This window comes from Oryzias latipes, chromosome 6 (assembly GCF_053564925.1).
Source record: "Oryzias latipes strain Hd-rR chromosome 6, Olatipes_Hd-rR_3.1".
Taxonomy (NCBI): Eukaryota; Metazoa; Chordata; class Actinopteri; order Beloniformes; family Adrianichthyidae; genus Oryzias; species Oryzias latipes.
In genome coordinates, this window is record NC_136242.1 from 4,715,747 (window position 1) to 4,728,941 (window position 13,195).

The window sequence follows — 13,195 nt, forward strand, 5'->3', positions numbered from 1 at the left end:
CTCTATGGGGTCAGGGAAGCCAAAAATGCAATTATTGTTTACATTTTTTTATTTTCAGTTATTAAAATAAAAATCAGCATAGTTTGAACAAAAAGTACTATTTTCCTGTGTCCAGCTTATTTGATACCAATAAGATGGGTATCAAATGAATAGCTTGTCACCCGCCCAGCGTATTTCCTATGTCACAAATGATTTTTGATGATGAGTCTGATTCACAACAATTGAGTAAAGAAATACTCAGAAATGTAGTTTTATATATGTATGTCATATATGTTCTCCATCCTCAGAAAAACATTTTAATATCACTGTTTTCACTGGAGTGGGTCTTTAATGACCTATAACAATATTTATTTGTGATTCGGTGGATATAATGCTGTGGCTTTTCTAGAAAGAGGATTCCGACCCCTGACCAACTTCAAGAGAAGCCTCTCAGCTTTGTCCTGCTGGTCTTCCATCTACACATCAGCCTTTGCCTTTGTTGTAAGTTGTTGCATAATCAATGAAAGCAGGTCTCCTTAAAAGCAGAAGTCCTGCCCACACCGTATGTCTTCTCCACAGATCTACATGCATGCAGTGTGGCGTGGCTGGACCATCCCAATGCTTCTATTTCTCGCTATCCTGCGCCTCACTCTGAATTATCTTATTTCTAGGTTGGTAACTTTTGATGAGACTGATCCAGACAAAAATCTGAATATGTGCTGTCTGAGGCTCAGTAGATCTCTCAACCAAGTTGTTATTCTAAGTAAACTTGGCCATAAACCACAGATCTTTCTAGCTTTTGTGTGTGATTTTGATCCATTTGTACAAAAAATAAACCCCATTATGTACTTTTTCGTTGAGGATTGTTTCTGATTGTGCAGTCATTGAGGACATTTTTATCTGAATCCTAAACCCTGAATCCCATCTGTATCCTGAAAGGACTTCCTCAGGACTCTGACTAGTTTAGACAGCTCACAGACCTTTTATCATTTCATAGCACCATCTTGAGACTTTGATTATGTCTGCATGGTCTCGTAATGCTGTGTTGTCAGAGGCTGGAGGATCACGTGGAGCATCATTCCGGAAGTCTCTGAGCCAGTGGTGAGTGTTTACTTTTTCTTGTCACAACAAATGCTTTGGAAAATCAAACAAATGAAACTCTCCTAAAGGAATGCAGAAGTTAGCCTGTAATTTGACTGCACTGCCGTTTCCAAACCACCAATATAAAAGGTTATTATCCCGTAGGAGTCAAGTATGTGACTGAACTTCTTTGTTAATGCAAATGTTTACAGCACTACCATGTTTTCCAGGAGCCTCCAAAGGAAGATCTGACGGTATCTGAGAAGTTCCAGCTGGTTCTGGATGTTGCACAGAAAGCTCAGGTCCGATCAAGGAGGAGGGGCCAGCCATTAGACTGCGTCAAAAGCACCATTTGCCTTTATTTATCAGTATTTTATTCTCACAGAATTTGTTTGGAAAGATGGCCAACATCCTGGAGAAATTTAAGAAGTGGGTTTGTTTGCAAAATACAGTATTTTTCCATGTCAGACTGAGATGTAATTGACAGGCCGTTAAACTGTAATTGTCTTTGTGAAGTCTGTTCATGTGGGTCCAGCCAGAGTTGACTCGGAAGCTCTACGTTGGTCTGTGGGTGGCTTTTGTCTCTTCGTGCCTGCTGCCATATCCGCTGCTGGGATTCCTCATAGGTACTTCTTTACCTTTATGGACTTTGTTTAAAGAGCGTGTTAAATCTGCAGCCGTTGGTCTATGTGTAATTGTAATCGGTCAGGTCCAAAACCTCTTAGGAACCAAACCGGAGAGGAACAAATTCTTATGCTACATCCACAGCGAATGTGATTTGCACATCAAATCTGCATCCACTGCCTGTATTTTGTCGCACGTCAAATTTGCTGCCCAACGCTCTGCCAGAAGTATGTTAATAAACTTGAGGCTCCAGACACATGTGGGAGACGCTACTGTTGAACATTTTTAGCCTCAGTGCTCGGAAGCATTGACTGTTTATCTCATTTTCAATGCATGGAAGACACAAATGATTAGTCCTAGGAGGGAAAAATATAAACAAGAATAAAATTAGAGGAATTTTTTTTTATTATTGTCTGGATGCATAGGAAAAATCTCTTAAAGTTAAGGAGAAGAACATTGAGATTTTCCTCTAGTTTGGTTTTGGACTCCACCCACTGATAACATCATCAACATGTGACTGGCCAAAGCTGAGTCTCCAATTGGTTGACGTGACCCGTCTTCTTTACCAGAGTTCAGACTCTGAAAACTTTGCGATGTGACACCCAAAATCCGCTATTACGTCTGAGATGCACTGCTGCTAGATCAGCACGCCTGATCGCCGTTCCAAAACTCGCCGCAGGACTTAAATTTGACTTAAATTGAAACTGGACACCCCTGACACGGAAATGGTGTTTAGTATGACTGTAGCGTCAAAGCCTCAGACGAGTCTGGTTCCAAACACATTCTCACCTTTTCTAGAGCTGACTGTACATCTACTGTACATCTACAACTATTGATGAGACACACATAGACTCCCACACTCTTTTCTGCATCACATTGAACAAGAACCAGGTGGTACCTAACTCACACAAACTCACATATTCATCAACTGTTACTACAGCATTCACTCATACCAGGCCTTCCCTTAATGCAGGAGCTACATTTTCGGAAAATGTATTTCATAAATAGAAAACAAAGATCTCCTGCCTGTGTTTTCCGTCCCCAAAGGTTTGGTCTGAAACTTTAAGCTGCAGCATTAAAGCAGAGTCCACCTTCAGCAACCACAGAGGAAAAATCACAGTGTGAAGCTAAGAAATCAACTCATTTCTAGGATTGATAAGTTAAGTGATGGATAAATGTCTATTAATAAACATTAATGGATGATGCATTTAGGCATCAACCATCCACCGCTTTGAGTCAGACGGTTCACGCATCATCCATTCATTTCTGGTAATGGCATCATCCTTCTTATACCATGGTCACTTATGGAATAAATAAATATTCAGTTCTTTATTCTTGTTGTTTTTTGTGTTTAAATCATTTTTCACAAGAAGCAGACTATGTAATTTGTGGTGTGACACTTTGTCGTTGCAACAGCTAGGAAGTGGTATATATGCTTAACAGCATGTTAAGCGATCCAAAGCATCATTTCCGAGGGAAAGTTGATCTCTTACAGCTTGTTTTTGTCCAGATGTAGCCAAAGGTAGGTTTCAAAGCAAAGGTCTACAAGTTTCCTTGATCAATTTGATTAAAGAAATCCTCCATTAACTGTCATCATCAAATGTGTATCAACAAACAATTTCTTTAATTATTTGGCAATTATTTATAAACATACATTCACTCTGTATCAAGCAATAAGATAGGCAAGACAGAAAGATGACCTATATGTTCCCAGTTTCTGTTGTGGCGTTTTGGCCAGCACAGTAACATCGAACGTTCAGGCCAAGTGACTGGAGCTTCTTTTTACGTGTCCATCACCACTTTATAATGGACACCCTGCAGCCAATCAGAATTGAGTATTGACCTGGACTATGGTATACTGTGGTTCATTTGAAGCAGTGAAGTGGCATTAAATAGATGTTTTTATTTTTATTTTACAACTCTGGATAAACAGACAGAGAAATCCTCCTTTACATGGAGGCTGGTTCTGCCTCATCACTCCTGAAAGAAGGGCAGTTCCACTGCATCCATGACAACATTCCAACATCACATGTTAATATTTAATATACAAAAAAGGAGACCAATTAAATCTACAGTAATGACAATAAAGAACCATAATGCAAAACTGAGTTTATGAACAATTGTTCTCTATAAAACAAGTCAAATATCTTGGATTAAGACTGTCATAAAAGTTTAAAATAACAGCCATTTGTCAAATACAGAATGTATTTCTCAGAGGAAGCTTTAGACAGACATTGAGCTTTCACATCACAGAGATGAACTTACAGTATTTCAATAGTTGTTATAAATGGATAGAGGACTGAAGTTTAGCTTAGACTAAATGTTTTGTATTTTTTCCCTAGAACATGTAAAAGCCACAGGACTGCTCTGCTCACAGAAGGTATCAGAAAGACTGGCAGAGCTGCTGGTAGATCTTGTCTGTCATCCATGGGTTTTTGTAGCTTTTAGGAATGCACAAGGGGGTGAAAGAGTTTGCAAACAAACATACAAAGTTAGAGAAATGTTTTGGAGGTTTTTGAAAGAGCAGTTAAGTCCCATGGACCTTTGGACTTTTTTTTTCAATAGTCCCAACAATTAGACCTGAAAAATGTTTTTTAAGGATTTTAAGGTATCCAAATGTGCTTTAGCACCTCAAGCCACTCTGTTTGTGGCATGTGCGCAGAAAAGGCTTCTTCCGCATGACTCTTCCATACAGCATCTCCTTGTGCAAAGTGCCTTAAATGGTTGCACAGTGACACCATCTGCAGCCAGATCACGTTGTAGGTCTTTGGAGCTGGTCTGTGGGTTGAGTTTGATTGTTCTCACCATCCTTCACCTCTGCCTATCTGAGGTTTTTCTGGGCCGGCCACTCCGGGCCTTTGCTTGAACTGTGCCTGTTGTCTTCCATTTTCTCACTCTATTCCTCACAGTGGAAATTGACAGCTGAAATCTCTTAGCAAGCTTTTTGGATCCTTCACCTAAACTATGATGTTGACCAATCTTTGTTTTCAGGTCATCTGACAGGTGTTTTGAGGTTGACCATGTTGGTCAAGGGTCAATGAGCTTATAACACAAGTTTGTGTTCCAACAATTATTGCTAAAGGTCAAATCAATAAAACAACAGGGGTGTCCAAATTTACACACCTGTCTATTTTTGTTTAAGTAATCATTGCACAGTTTCTTTAAATCCAATAAACTTCATTTCACTTCTCAAATATCTCTGTGTTCATCTGCTATATGACATATTTAACTGAACTTGATGATCCAAACAACCAATGATTTATGAAAAAAGAAATTATCAGAGGTGCCCAAACTTTCTCATACCACTGTAAACCTATAGTATGAGATCTAATAAACCATTCCTTCAAATGACACATTATTACTTTTCTTATGGCTAATTATTGCTGGTAGAATTTTAGTTTTCATGTATATTTGCAGTCAGTCTGTTTACATTTTCCTTTTTAAAGACTGTGCTGTGGAACTGATCAGTGTCTCTCTCCTACTCAGGTGTGTATGCAGGTATCAAGTTCTTCCTCATTGACTTCCTCCTCAGGAGCTGTCCAAAGCTGAGGCAGCGCTTCGACACTGCGTACATCATATGGACCAATTTACCAACGGATCTTCAGGTGAAGGAGCGCAGCAGCTTCCCAGGGAGCAAGCGGGTTAGTTTAAAGCGCTCAAAAGCACTCGCACATCCATAAGACACCAGATCACACCGCAGCTGCCTCAAAGCGTGACACACAAAGCAAAACCATCAGACAGAACTAAATCATCATCCAGTTCACTTCAGATCATCTGCATTGTATATTGATGGGCTCTATAACTGACCTGCAGATTTTATCTGAGAATTATCTGTATTTGAAGTTCCTCAAGTCCCACGCCAATCATCTTTTCATCTATTTTCAAAGTGTTCCCAGTGGTCTTTTAATCCTGATTCTGCCATTTTTAGCCAAAATCCAAAAACCTGTGATGTTTTCTAGGAACCCCCCCCCCGAGCAGGGCCATCTAGGACATAGTTTCTGCAGAGGAGTTTATTCGTAGTTTGCAGCCCCGCACATTTGTGGTCCATCACAAATGGAGAGCCGTACAGTTTAGATCCAGATTCCAGCTCGGACAAGGAAAACAAAGATGTTCATTGATCTATTTGTCTGCAAGTCTATCAGAATAGAACAGAGCAGGGAGCTTGAGACCTGCCCAGCATATTTTCTATGTAACAAATATGATCTTTTTCAGGCAGCTTTTTATCATCTGCTCCAGATTCACAACATTTGGATGAAGAAATGCTCACAAATGCAATTTTAATCTTAATTTTCTTTATAAATGTTGTCCATCCTGAGAAAAACGCAAAAGGACATGTTAAAAACACAAAAACCACCATTTTCATTGTTTTTTTTTAACTCATTTGTTTATCAAACAAGCTTCTAAAAATGTACAATTAAATCATAAGAGTGTTATATTCATCTTTAAATATTAACTTTTATTTTTTCTACAGATATGACTTTAGTGCGCTGTCATCCTTTTTCTTCTTTTACCATATCAAAAATATATATGACAGCGACAAAGAATCCAATTTCAAAAAAGCCCTATACACAGAAATGCGGTGATTTACTTAAAGAACATTGCCTCTGAGCAGCAGCTAGACACTGTTATGCAGCAGATCAGAAATCCACCCTGACAGGAGATTAAACATTTAACCGTCATTTTGATTTAGTTTTATGATACGTTAAAAATCCAAACACAAGACTTCCATGCCTAAAATAAATCAACCAAAATTACAACCCAATATTCATTCAAATCATTTACATTTTTATTCAAAGCCAAATAGTCACAAAAGAGGAATAAAGGAGCTGCATGTTGCAGACCTTTGCTCTAAGGTGTGGCTCTGTGATTGTTGTCACTCGAATAATAAATGTCCTCAGGATTCCTAAAACTTTTATAATCTGTCTTCAAATTCTTCCCAAAGGGAACTCTTGACTAAACTCTTTGTGTTTTTCCTTTACTGTAAAACCAACCTCTGGCTTGAGCTCACGCAGTCCTGACTCATCCATGTCCGTCTGCTCAGGCTCTGACAGGAAGGCGATCTCCTGTCACCGGAGGAGTTCCCCAGGGCGTCGGCCGAGACGAGGAAGGAGGACGGCTTCACAACTCAAAGAAACAACCTTTTCATGAAGTTTTTAACTTGCCAGAGAGTGAGCGGCCTCTGGCAGGTAAAGGACCTGCTGCCTCATAGTCATTGTCGCTAATCAGAGAAAATCCCAGTTGGCAGTGTTTACTTTGCTGTTCTGAACAGTATTTCATTCACTGCTGTGTCATTTCAGTGTGTGAGAACGGCTGGCGCTGCTACCTCATCAACAGAGACAGAAAATCCCCAACAGAATACATTCGCCATGGCGTCCTTTACCTCACAGAGAGGTACATATGCACAACACAGACGGCCTAACACTGATATTTGGTGCTTGTTTCATTGGATATTCACTTCAGTTTGCTGCTGAAAGTGCTAAAGATGGCTAATAATCCACTGTTTTAGGAGTTGACCTTTGTAAAGGCAAGGCAATCATTTTCATTGAGTCTTCGGGTTTTGTTGTTTCTAACAAACCTAACTAAAAACTCAGGCTGCAGAGCTGATGCACTAAGTTTCAAGTAGGGAAACATGCAGGACCTGCAGAACATGAAGACGACCGACCGGTAGATGTCTGTCCCAAATAGAAGGTGAAAATGCTTCAAAGTGAGTTTGCTTTTGTTTAGCAGAAAAACTCTTGTGAATCTCCAGTTCCAGAAAAGCGTATAAGAGTTTGTTCCATTGACATAAAGGGATCAGGAGTACCTGCATGCAGATGAGATAGAACTATCATCAGAGCAGTGACGTGTGGTGAGGCCTACCGGCAAATAAGAGTCAGATTTACAAACATACATGCATGACAGAATTGGTGTCATTTATTAACATCTCCTTCATGATCAATTTTCAAACAGTTGGCACTACTGTGAATTAATAATTAGCAGAAGACATGCCAGCTATACTAGTGATGGGCGATATATCGGTGCCAGAATCGGTATCGGTCGATATTTGCGTAATTTGAGTTTATCAGTATTGGTTGGTTTCTTAAAACATCTACTGATATTCTTCTGACTGCTTTCAGAAACACTTTATTTTTGAAATATATACTTGTTCCTAATTAATTGGGAAGCTTCTGTTGTTCACAGTCATAGTCAGTAATTGACTATTTTCAGGTAAATGTAATTTTTGATAGGGACACATGTTGCTCCTGATAGATCTCTGGCAATGGGAAGCTTATGGTTTACAGAAAGGGTCGGCAACATTTACCACTCAAAGAGCCATTTGGATCAGTTTCCCACAGAAATGAAAACCCAGGGAACCGCAATACCCTTTGGAAAACCCGGTGTTTCTAGTGAATGGGATCATTTCACTTGTTTTTAAAATGTTAACTCCGTATTCACTTCTCATTCAACCTCATTCAAGTGGATTTCTAATAAAGAAACAAAAAGGAAATCTAAACTTTGTGTTACTGTAGTATCGGTATCAGTAAATATCGACTATCGGCCACAGTTGCAGGGGAAATATTGGTTATCGTGTTGGCCAGGAAAATTATAACGGCCCATCCCTAATTTATACATCATTGCCTAATCTGAGTCCCTGACTTCTCAAACTTACACTCGGGCTAACTGGAAACACGCGTTCAGTGGACGCCCGTTTTGTACCCTATAGCTCTGCGTTAATGTGCAAGTTTTCAACGTGGACATTTCTGACTTTTCTTTTGAAATAAAAACTGAAAAAATGTTTTTTTTTTCAGTCATCTATGTTTTGAGAGCTCCAGTTCTAGATCTGGATCATCTAAGAGAAACAAAGTCATCAAACTAAAAGACATCACCGATATCCAGAAAGTAAGTCTGCGCTGCATCCTTCTTGTGTCTTCACCAGCTGCAGTTTTATTCTAGTTCAACGTCTGTCCCGATAATTAAGATATTTATTCTGTTTTTTAAAGACTGAGGTCAGCAAGACTGACAGACAGACAACAAACTATTTGAAATCAAACATTGGTGTTGATGATAAAATATGACAGAGATCCTGTCATGTTTATCATAGAGACAGTTGAAGGACAGAGATCTTGCTGTTGTGATAAATTGTAGACGTCTGTCCACCTATGTGCCAAGTTTCTGTTGTTCCTGTTACCAGCTGGTGTTTCACCAGCGCAATAAAAAGTGAAACACCTTGTGATTAATACCAAGACACGGCAAAAACTTATTTTCAATTGCATTTGTGTTACTTGTAAAATGACTGGAAACGTCTGACAAAATGAAAAGTTCATTTCCTCCCTGACCTCTGACCTGTACGGTTGTTATTTTTGCCATCAGTGCTATAAGCAGCTTGAAGGAAAGTTTCATTTGACTTTGGCTGTCAGGGTTGTCTGTTGATCACCATCTGGACTGAAAAATGGAAATCCTACTCTACTTCCTGTTGACCGGATGGCCTTTTCTTGTTTCTTTGAAGGTTTCAGGTTACAATATAATGTTTATATACTTAAAATATTTTGACAATTTAATATTTAGGTTTAAAATGGAACACCAAAAAGGTTTTTTAAGCTTAAAAAGTTGTCAACAAGGGAATGACCTGTAAGGATTGGTCTGAATGAATAAACCACACGTTTACACGTTTAAGAATTTGTCTGAATGGTTCTTGTAAGGGTTATTCAGGGTTAGGGTTAGGTTCTAGACAGTTCTAGACAGACTCTAACTGTGTTAAAAGAAATGACGTGTGCACTTATAAATGTCTTTTCTGCTCCTCACACAGTACAAAGTGCTGTCCGTGCTGCCTGGATCAGGGATGGGCATCTCCGTGGCAACACCATCCACCCTAAAGGTGAGGGCCGTACACAAGTGCAGCGCTTAGTTCCAGCATTATACATATACACATACATTTGCACTTAATCGATTCACTGTATTAAAGATGAGGTAAACACAGCAATGTTTGTCAGAAAAGAATGCAATCATTGTTCTTTCTTGTTGTGTTACGGAGAAAAGCTGACCCCGTTGCTCTGTGTTCTTTTGCAGCCAATGGTTTTCGGTGCGATGATCCACAGAGATGAGGCCTTTGGTGCCATTTTCTCTCAGTACATGAAGATTGTTTGTCAGGATGCATCCATCAACACAGACACGTAGACTGTCATGCACTGCATTGGTTGTCTCAAATGGGATTGTTGTCGGGCACCAGTCAGAGAATTTAGGATTGTATTTTGTTCGGTGTACTCTGGTAGAATACTTCTCTTTCTTAGTTTTTATGCAAAACTCACTTTTGTTTGCTCATCAACATATCCTCTCATGAACGGCATATTTTTTTAAGGAAAAGTACATTATTTATCACTTATTGAATTGCTGATCATCTAAAGACTTATTTCTTATTTTGAAGCTTCACCAAATGCCTCATTCACAACTGCCCTTAGGGGTCGGCATGCAAAACATAGGTAAACCTGTTCGGGGCACGCAAGCGGCCCACACAAAAATCTAAAAAGGTGGACCACATGGTGAGTCCGTAGAGAAAAGGCGTTCCTGCATATTTTTCTACAGGTATGCTACTGGCCACTGAGGAGACGCAGGCACGTTGAATGGATTCTGATTTCTTTCAACCACTGCAAACCTCGCGGTCTGTGCAGGAGCCTCTTTGCGCTGACTAACATTAGACATTTAGACAATCGGAGTGTAGTTTGTGTTGACATCCTACAGATGTCCTGTGTGCTTTTACACATCACGTGCACACTCCTTTACTAACGACTAGAGTGCAATGTAAGGGCACCGTATCACCTGAACGCCATAAGTGTGTTTAACTTACATTATCCTTACAAATACTTCACAGTACACTTACCACACGCACAACAATGGTACGTTCCATTTTACTGACGTCCCTTAAAGTGGACAACCCAAAAACCCACAGTACCCATACAGGTCCACCCCCCGGTACGGGTACATGTGACTACGACAAAAGTTACTATTTTATCTTATTTTTGTAGGTTTTTTAGCATTAGGTTTACATATTGCAGGGCATTTCTATAGACCTGAAACAGGGTCTTTTCATCAGTAAATCTGGTGTTTTGTTGGTTGATAGTATTTCCCGGTCCTCCGGGCCGTGCATCTGCTCTGTGTTCACACCGTTGGGCCCAGCTGACTGCCGTAAGCCAACACTGAATGTCTGCAGCATCATTCAATTGCAAATAAGTCTTTTTAACAAAACGAGAAGCACAAATAACGGGCGCATTTGCTCGAGTTTTAGTCTGTTTTCAATTGAGATTTGGATCAAAATGATCCATTTGGTGGTGTGTTCACTTTAGACTCTTTGATGACGGAGATGCCTTTGAAACCTGACTCCGTGTTTAGCTGTTCACCTGCAGCTGCACAGCATTTGCATTTCAAAGTGATTTGAAATGGCTGGGGTCGCAGGACCACCCAGATCGCTGGGAAATGTGATTCCCGATGATGTCATCAGTAGTGTCATTTAAGCTGAATTTATGACGGAGCCCACTCTGTCCAGAAAAATGTCTTTTTTACCACTCCAGATGATGAAAACTTAACTAAAGAAGTTAAGAAACACCTGGACAGATAGATCTTATATCTTTAATCTCATATCCTGCAGCACTATAGAGAATGCAGTTCGCCCCTTTTTAATTTTATTTAAAATATTTGTGTTCTGCCTCTGTGTTTCCTGCTTCTGTTTGGTGGACGAACCACTTCCTCCTCATCGTGTACCTGCACGTTTGCAAACCCAGCAAGTGTAAGACAAAGATGCCCTTCAGGTTAAAAACACTGGAGACCATCGCAACGCTTGAAAAGTGTTATTCGCGGGATTCAGGATACGGTTGATGCCTTCAATATTTAAGAAGAGCGTTTCTGATTTCTGAGGATTGTCCGGATTAAGATGAGATCCTAGGGAGTAAAGTGTCATGTTTTTGAATAACAGCCTTTCTTGTCATAACAGTTCATGTTTGCTAACGATTTAGACATTGTAACCTTTAAAAATCTATTTAGACAAGTGTTTGTGAAAAATGAACCACATTTGGACCTGAGAAGCCCTACACTTAATAATATAATCAGGGAGCTACAGAATCCCTGCTAATCCTAATCTATGTATAATCTGCTGTGTTCATTGTGTTTTGGGTTTTGTGTAAATGTTCTTTTTGTTGTCATTTCTGGAATGGCGATGACACTCTAATGCCTTTTGGATCAGTTATTACTCTTTATTTTGTCCTTGTTATTGCTAACATTGTTTTTTAATCCGTCTGATCCAACAATCATTGTCCCGTTTGCAGTTATTCTGACACGTTCGATACATTTTGATTCCCTTTTTTCCTGCTATGTTTGGCACTGTAGAGACATATATACAACAGAAAAGTCACCTTTGAGATGACTTTAAGGTGTGTGTCCTTGTTTCAACAAAGAACATGACGCAAAAGCATTTAAAAGATCGCTACGACAAGAAAAAGAAAAAACATAATAAAAAATAGATAAAATAAAAACCTTTCAGAAAATCAAAATGAAATGTTAAATAATAAACCTGTAAAGTAGGTATTATGGGTCATCCCTGATTGGATGGTTTAAGTTCTGCTTAAGGGCTGATATATCGATCACTGAACTTTTCCAGTGGGCGTGGCCACAAGCCTAAGGTGAACAGACATCCTCTTTCAATCAGTAATCTCCCTTTTCTAGCTTCTTATTTTGTTTTATTTTTTTACCATTTTGATTTCAAGAAATTGCTTTTGTTTTCTGAGGCGTTTCCTTTTTATTGTTTGTTTTCTTCTGGAATTGTGTTACGATTTCTAAAATGTAATTTTGTTTTTTTTAATTACTTGTTTAGCATTTGTTTTAATGGGGTGGTGTTTAGCATGTTTTTGTGTTAAGTGATTCGTTGGTGTGATCTGCACTAGGGGCCCATGGACTCGAGTTAGGTCTGCCCAAAGTTCCTAAGTCACAATTTGGGTGGAGCAAAGGAAAGTAAGTGTCTTTTGGGTCAACTAATGCTCGATCTAATAGAGATTTAACATTAACCCTTGTGCTATCTTAGGCACTTCAACATTGGGAGTTGGGTCATCTGGACCCACTAGACAGTGCTCTGAACCTTTTTTCTTCAATGATTTATGATCTTCACTGGTGTCCATGGATTACATGAAATCTTTCCACCTTTATCCACCTTTGTCATGGTAGGGAGAACACCTCAATGGAAGGGGGGGGTCATCTAAGACAGCACAAGGGTTACCGACTAAACATTTAGAGACTAATGTTTATTTTTGTTGTGAAACCCAAACTTTTTCTTACAAGTACGTAAATGGAAAATTGCTCCTTTGTGAAACCAGCTTCCAGTGTTTTTTTGAGGTGCTGCAGGACTCAGCTCTTTCTGGATTTGGTGACTGTTTGGTACAGTTCACAAACACACAGTAAGGCCCAAAATCATTCTTTTTCTGTTTTAATGGAAAATAATTCTGTTCCTGCAATAAAACCTTTAGTGCATTTTCTGTTTTCTGTGTCATTTCCT

At 39.4% G+C, this 13,195-nt stretch overlaps 1 protein-coding gene across 3 annotated transcripts in view; it reads left to right on the top strand.

Moving 5' to 3' along the window:
- The window catches only part of LOC101172882 (GRAM domain-containing protein 4), a 42,398-nt gene extending 29,228 nt beyond the window's left edge, over positions 1-13,170 (top strand). For 2 of the 3 annotated variants that reach the window (XM_004086264.5, XM_078948278.1), the window contains 12 exons: positions 389-480; positions 559-650; positions 1,032-1,080; positions 1,290-1,361; positions 1,445-1,488; positions 1,576-1,685; positions 5,170-5,324; positions 6,725-6,869; positions 6,981-7,074; positions 8,472-8,562; positions 9,470-9,538; positions 9,730-13,170. In XM_004086264.5, the coding sequence (XP_004086312.1) occupies positions 389-480; positions 559-650; positions 1,032-1,080; positions 1,290-1,361; positions 1,445-1,488; positions 1,576-1,685; positions 5,170-5,324; positions 6,725-6,869; positions 6,981-7,074; positions 8,472-8,562; positions 9,470-9,538; positions 9,730-9,837 (1,121 nt within the window). In that variant the 3' untranslated portion in view covers positions 9,838-13,170. The remainder of the gene's footprint in view (positions 1-388; positions 481-558; positions 651-1,031; positions 1,081-1,289; positions 1,362-1,444; positions 1,489-1,575; positions 1,686-5,169; positions 5,325-6,724; positions 6,870-6,980; positions 7,075-8,471; positions 8,563-9,469; positions 9,539-9,729) is intronic. The other variant, XM_020701572.3, reaches the window with a different exon arrangement.
- Positions 13,171-13,195: the final 25 nt, after the last annotated feature.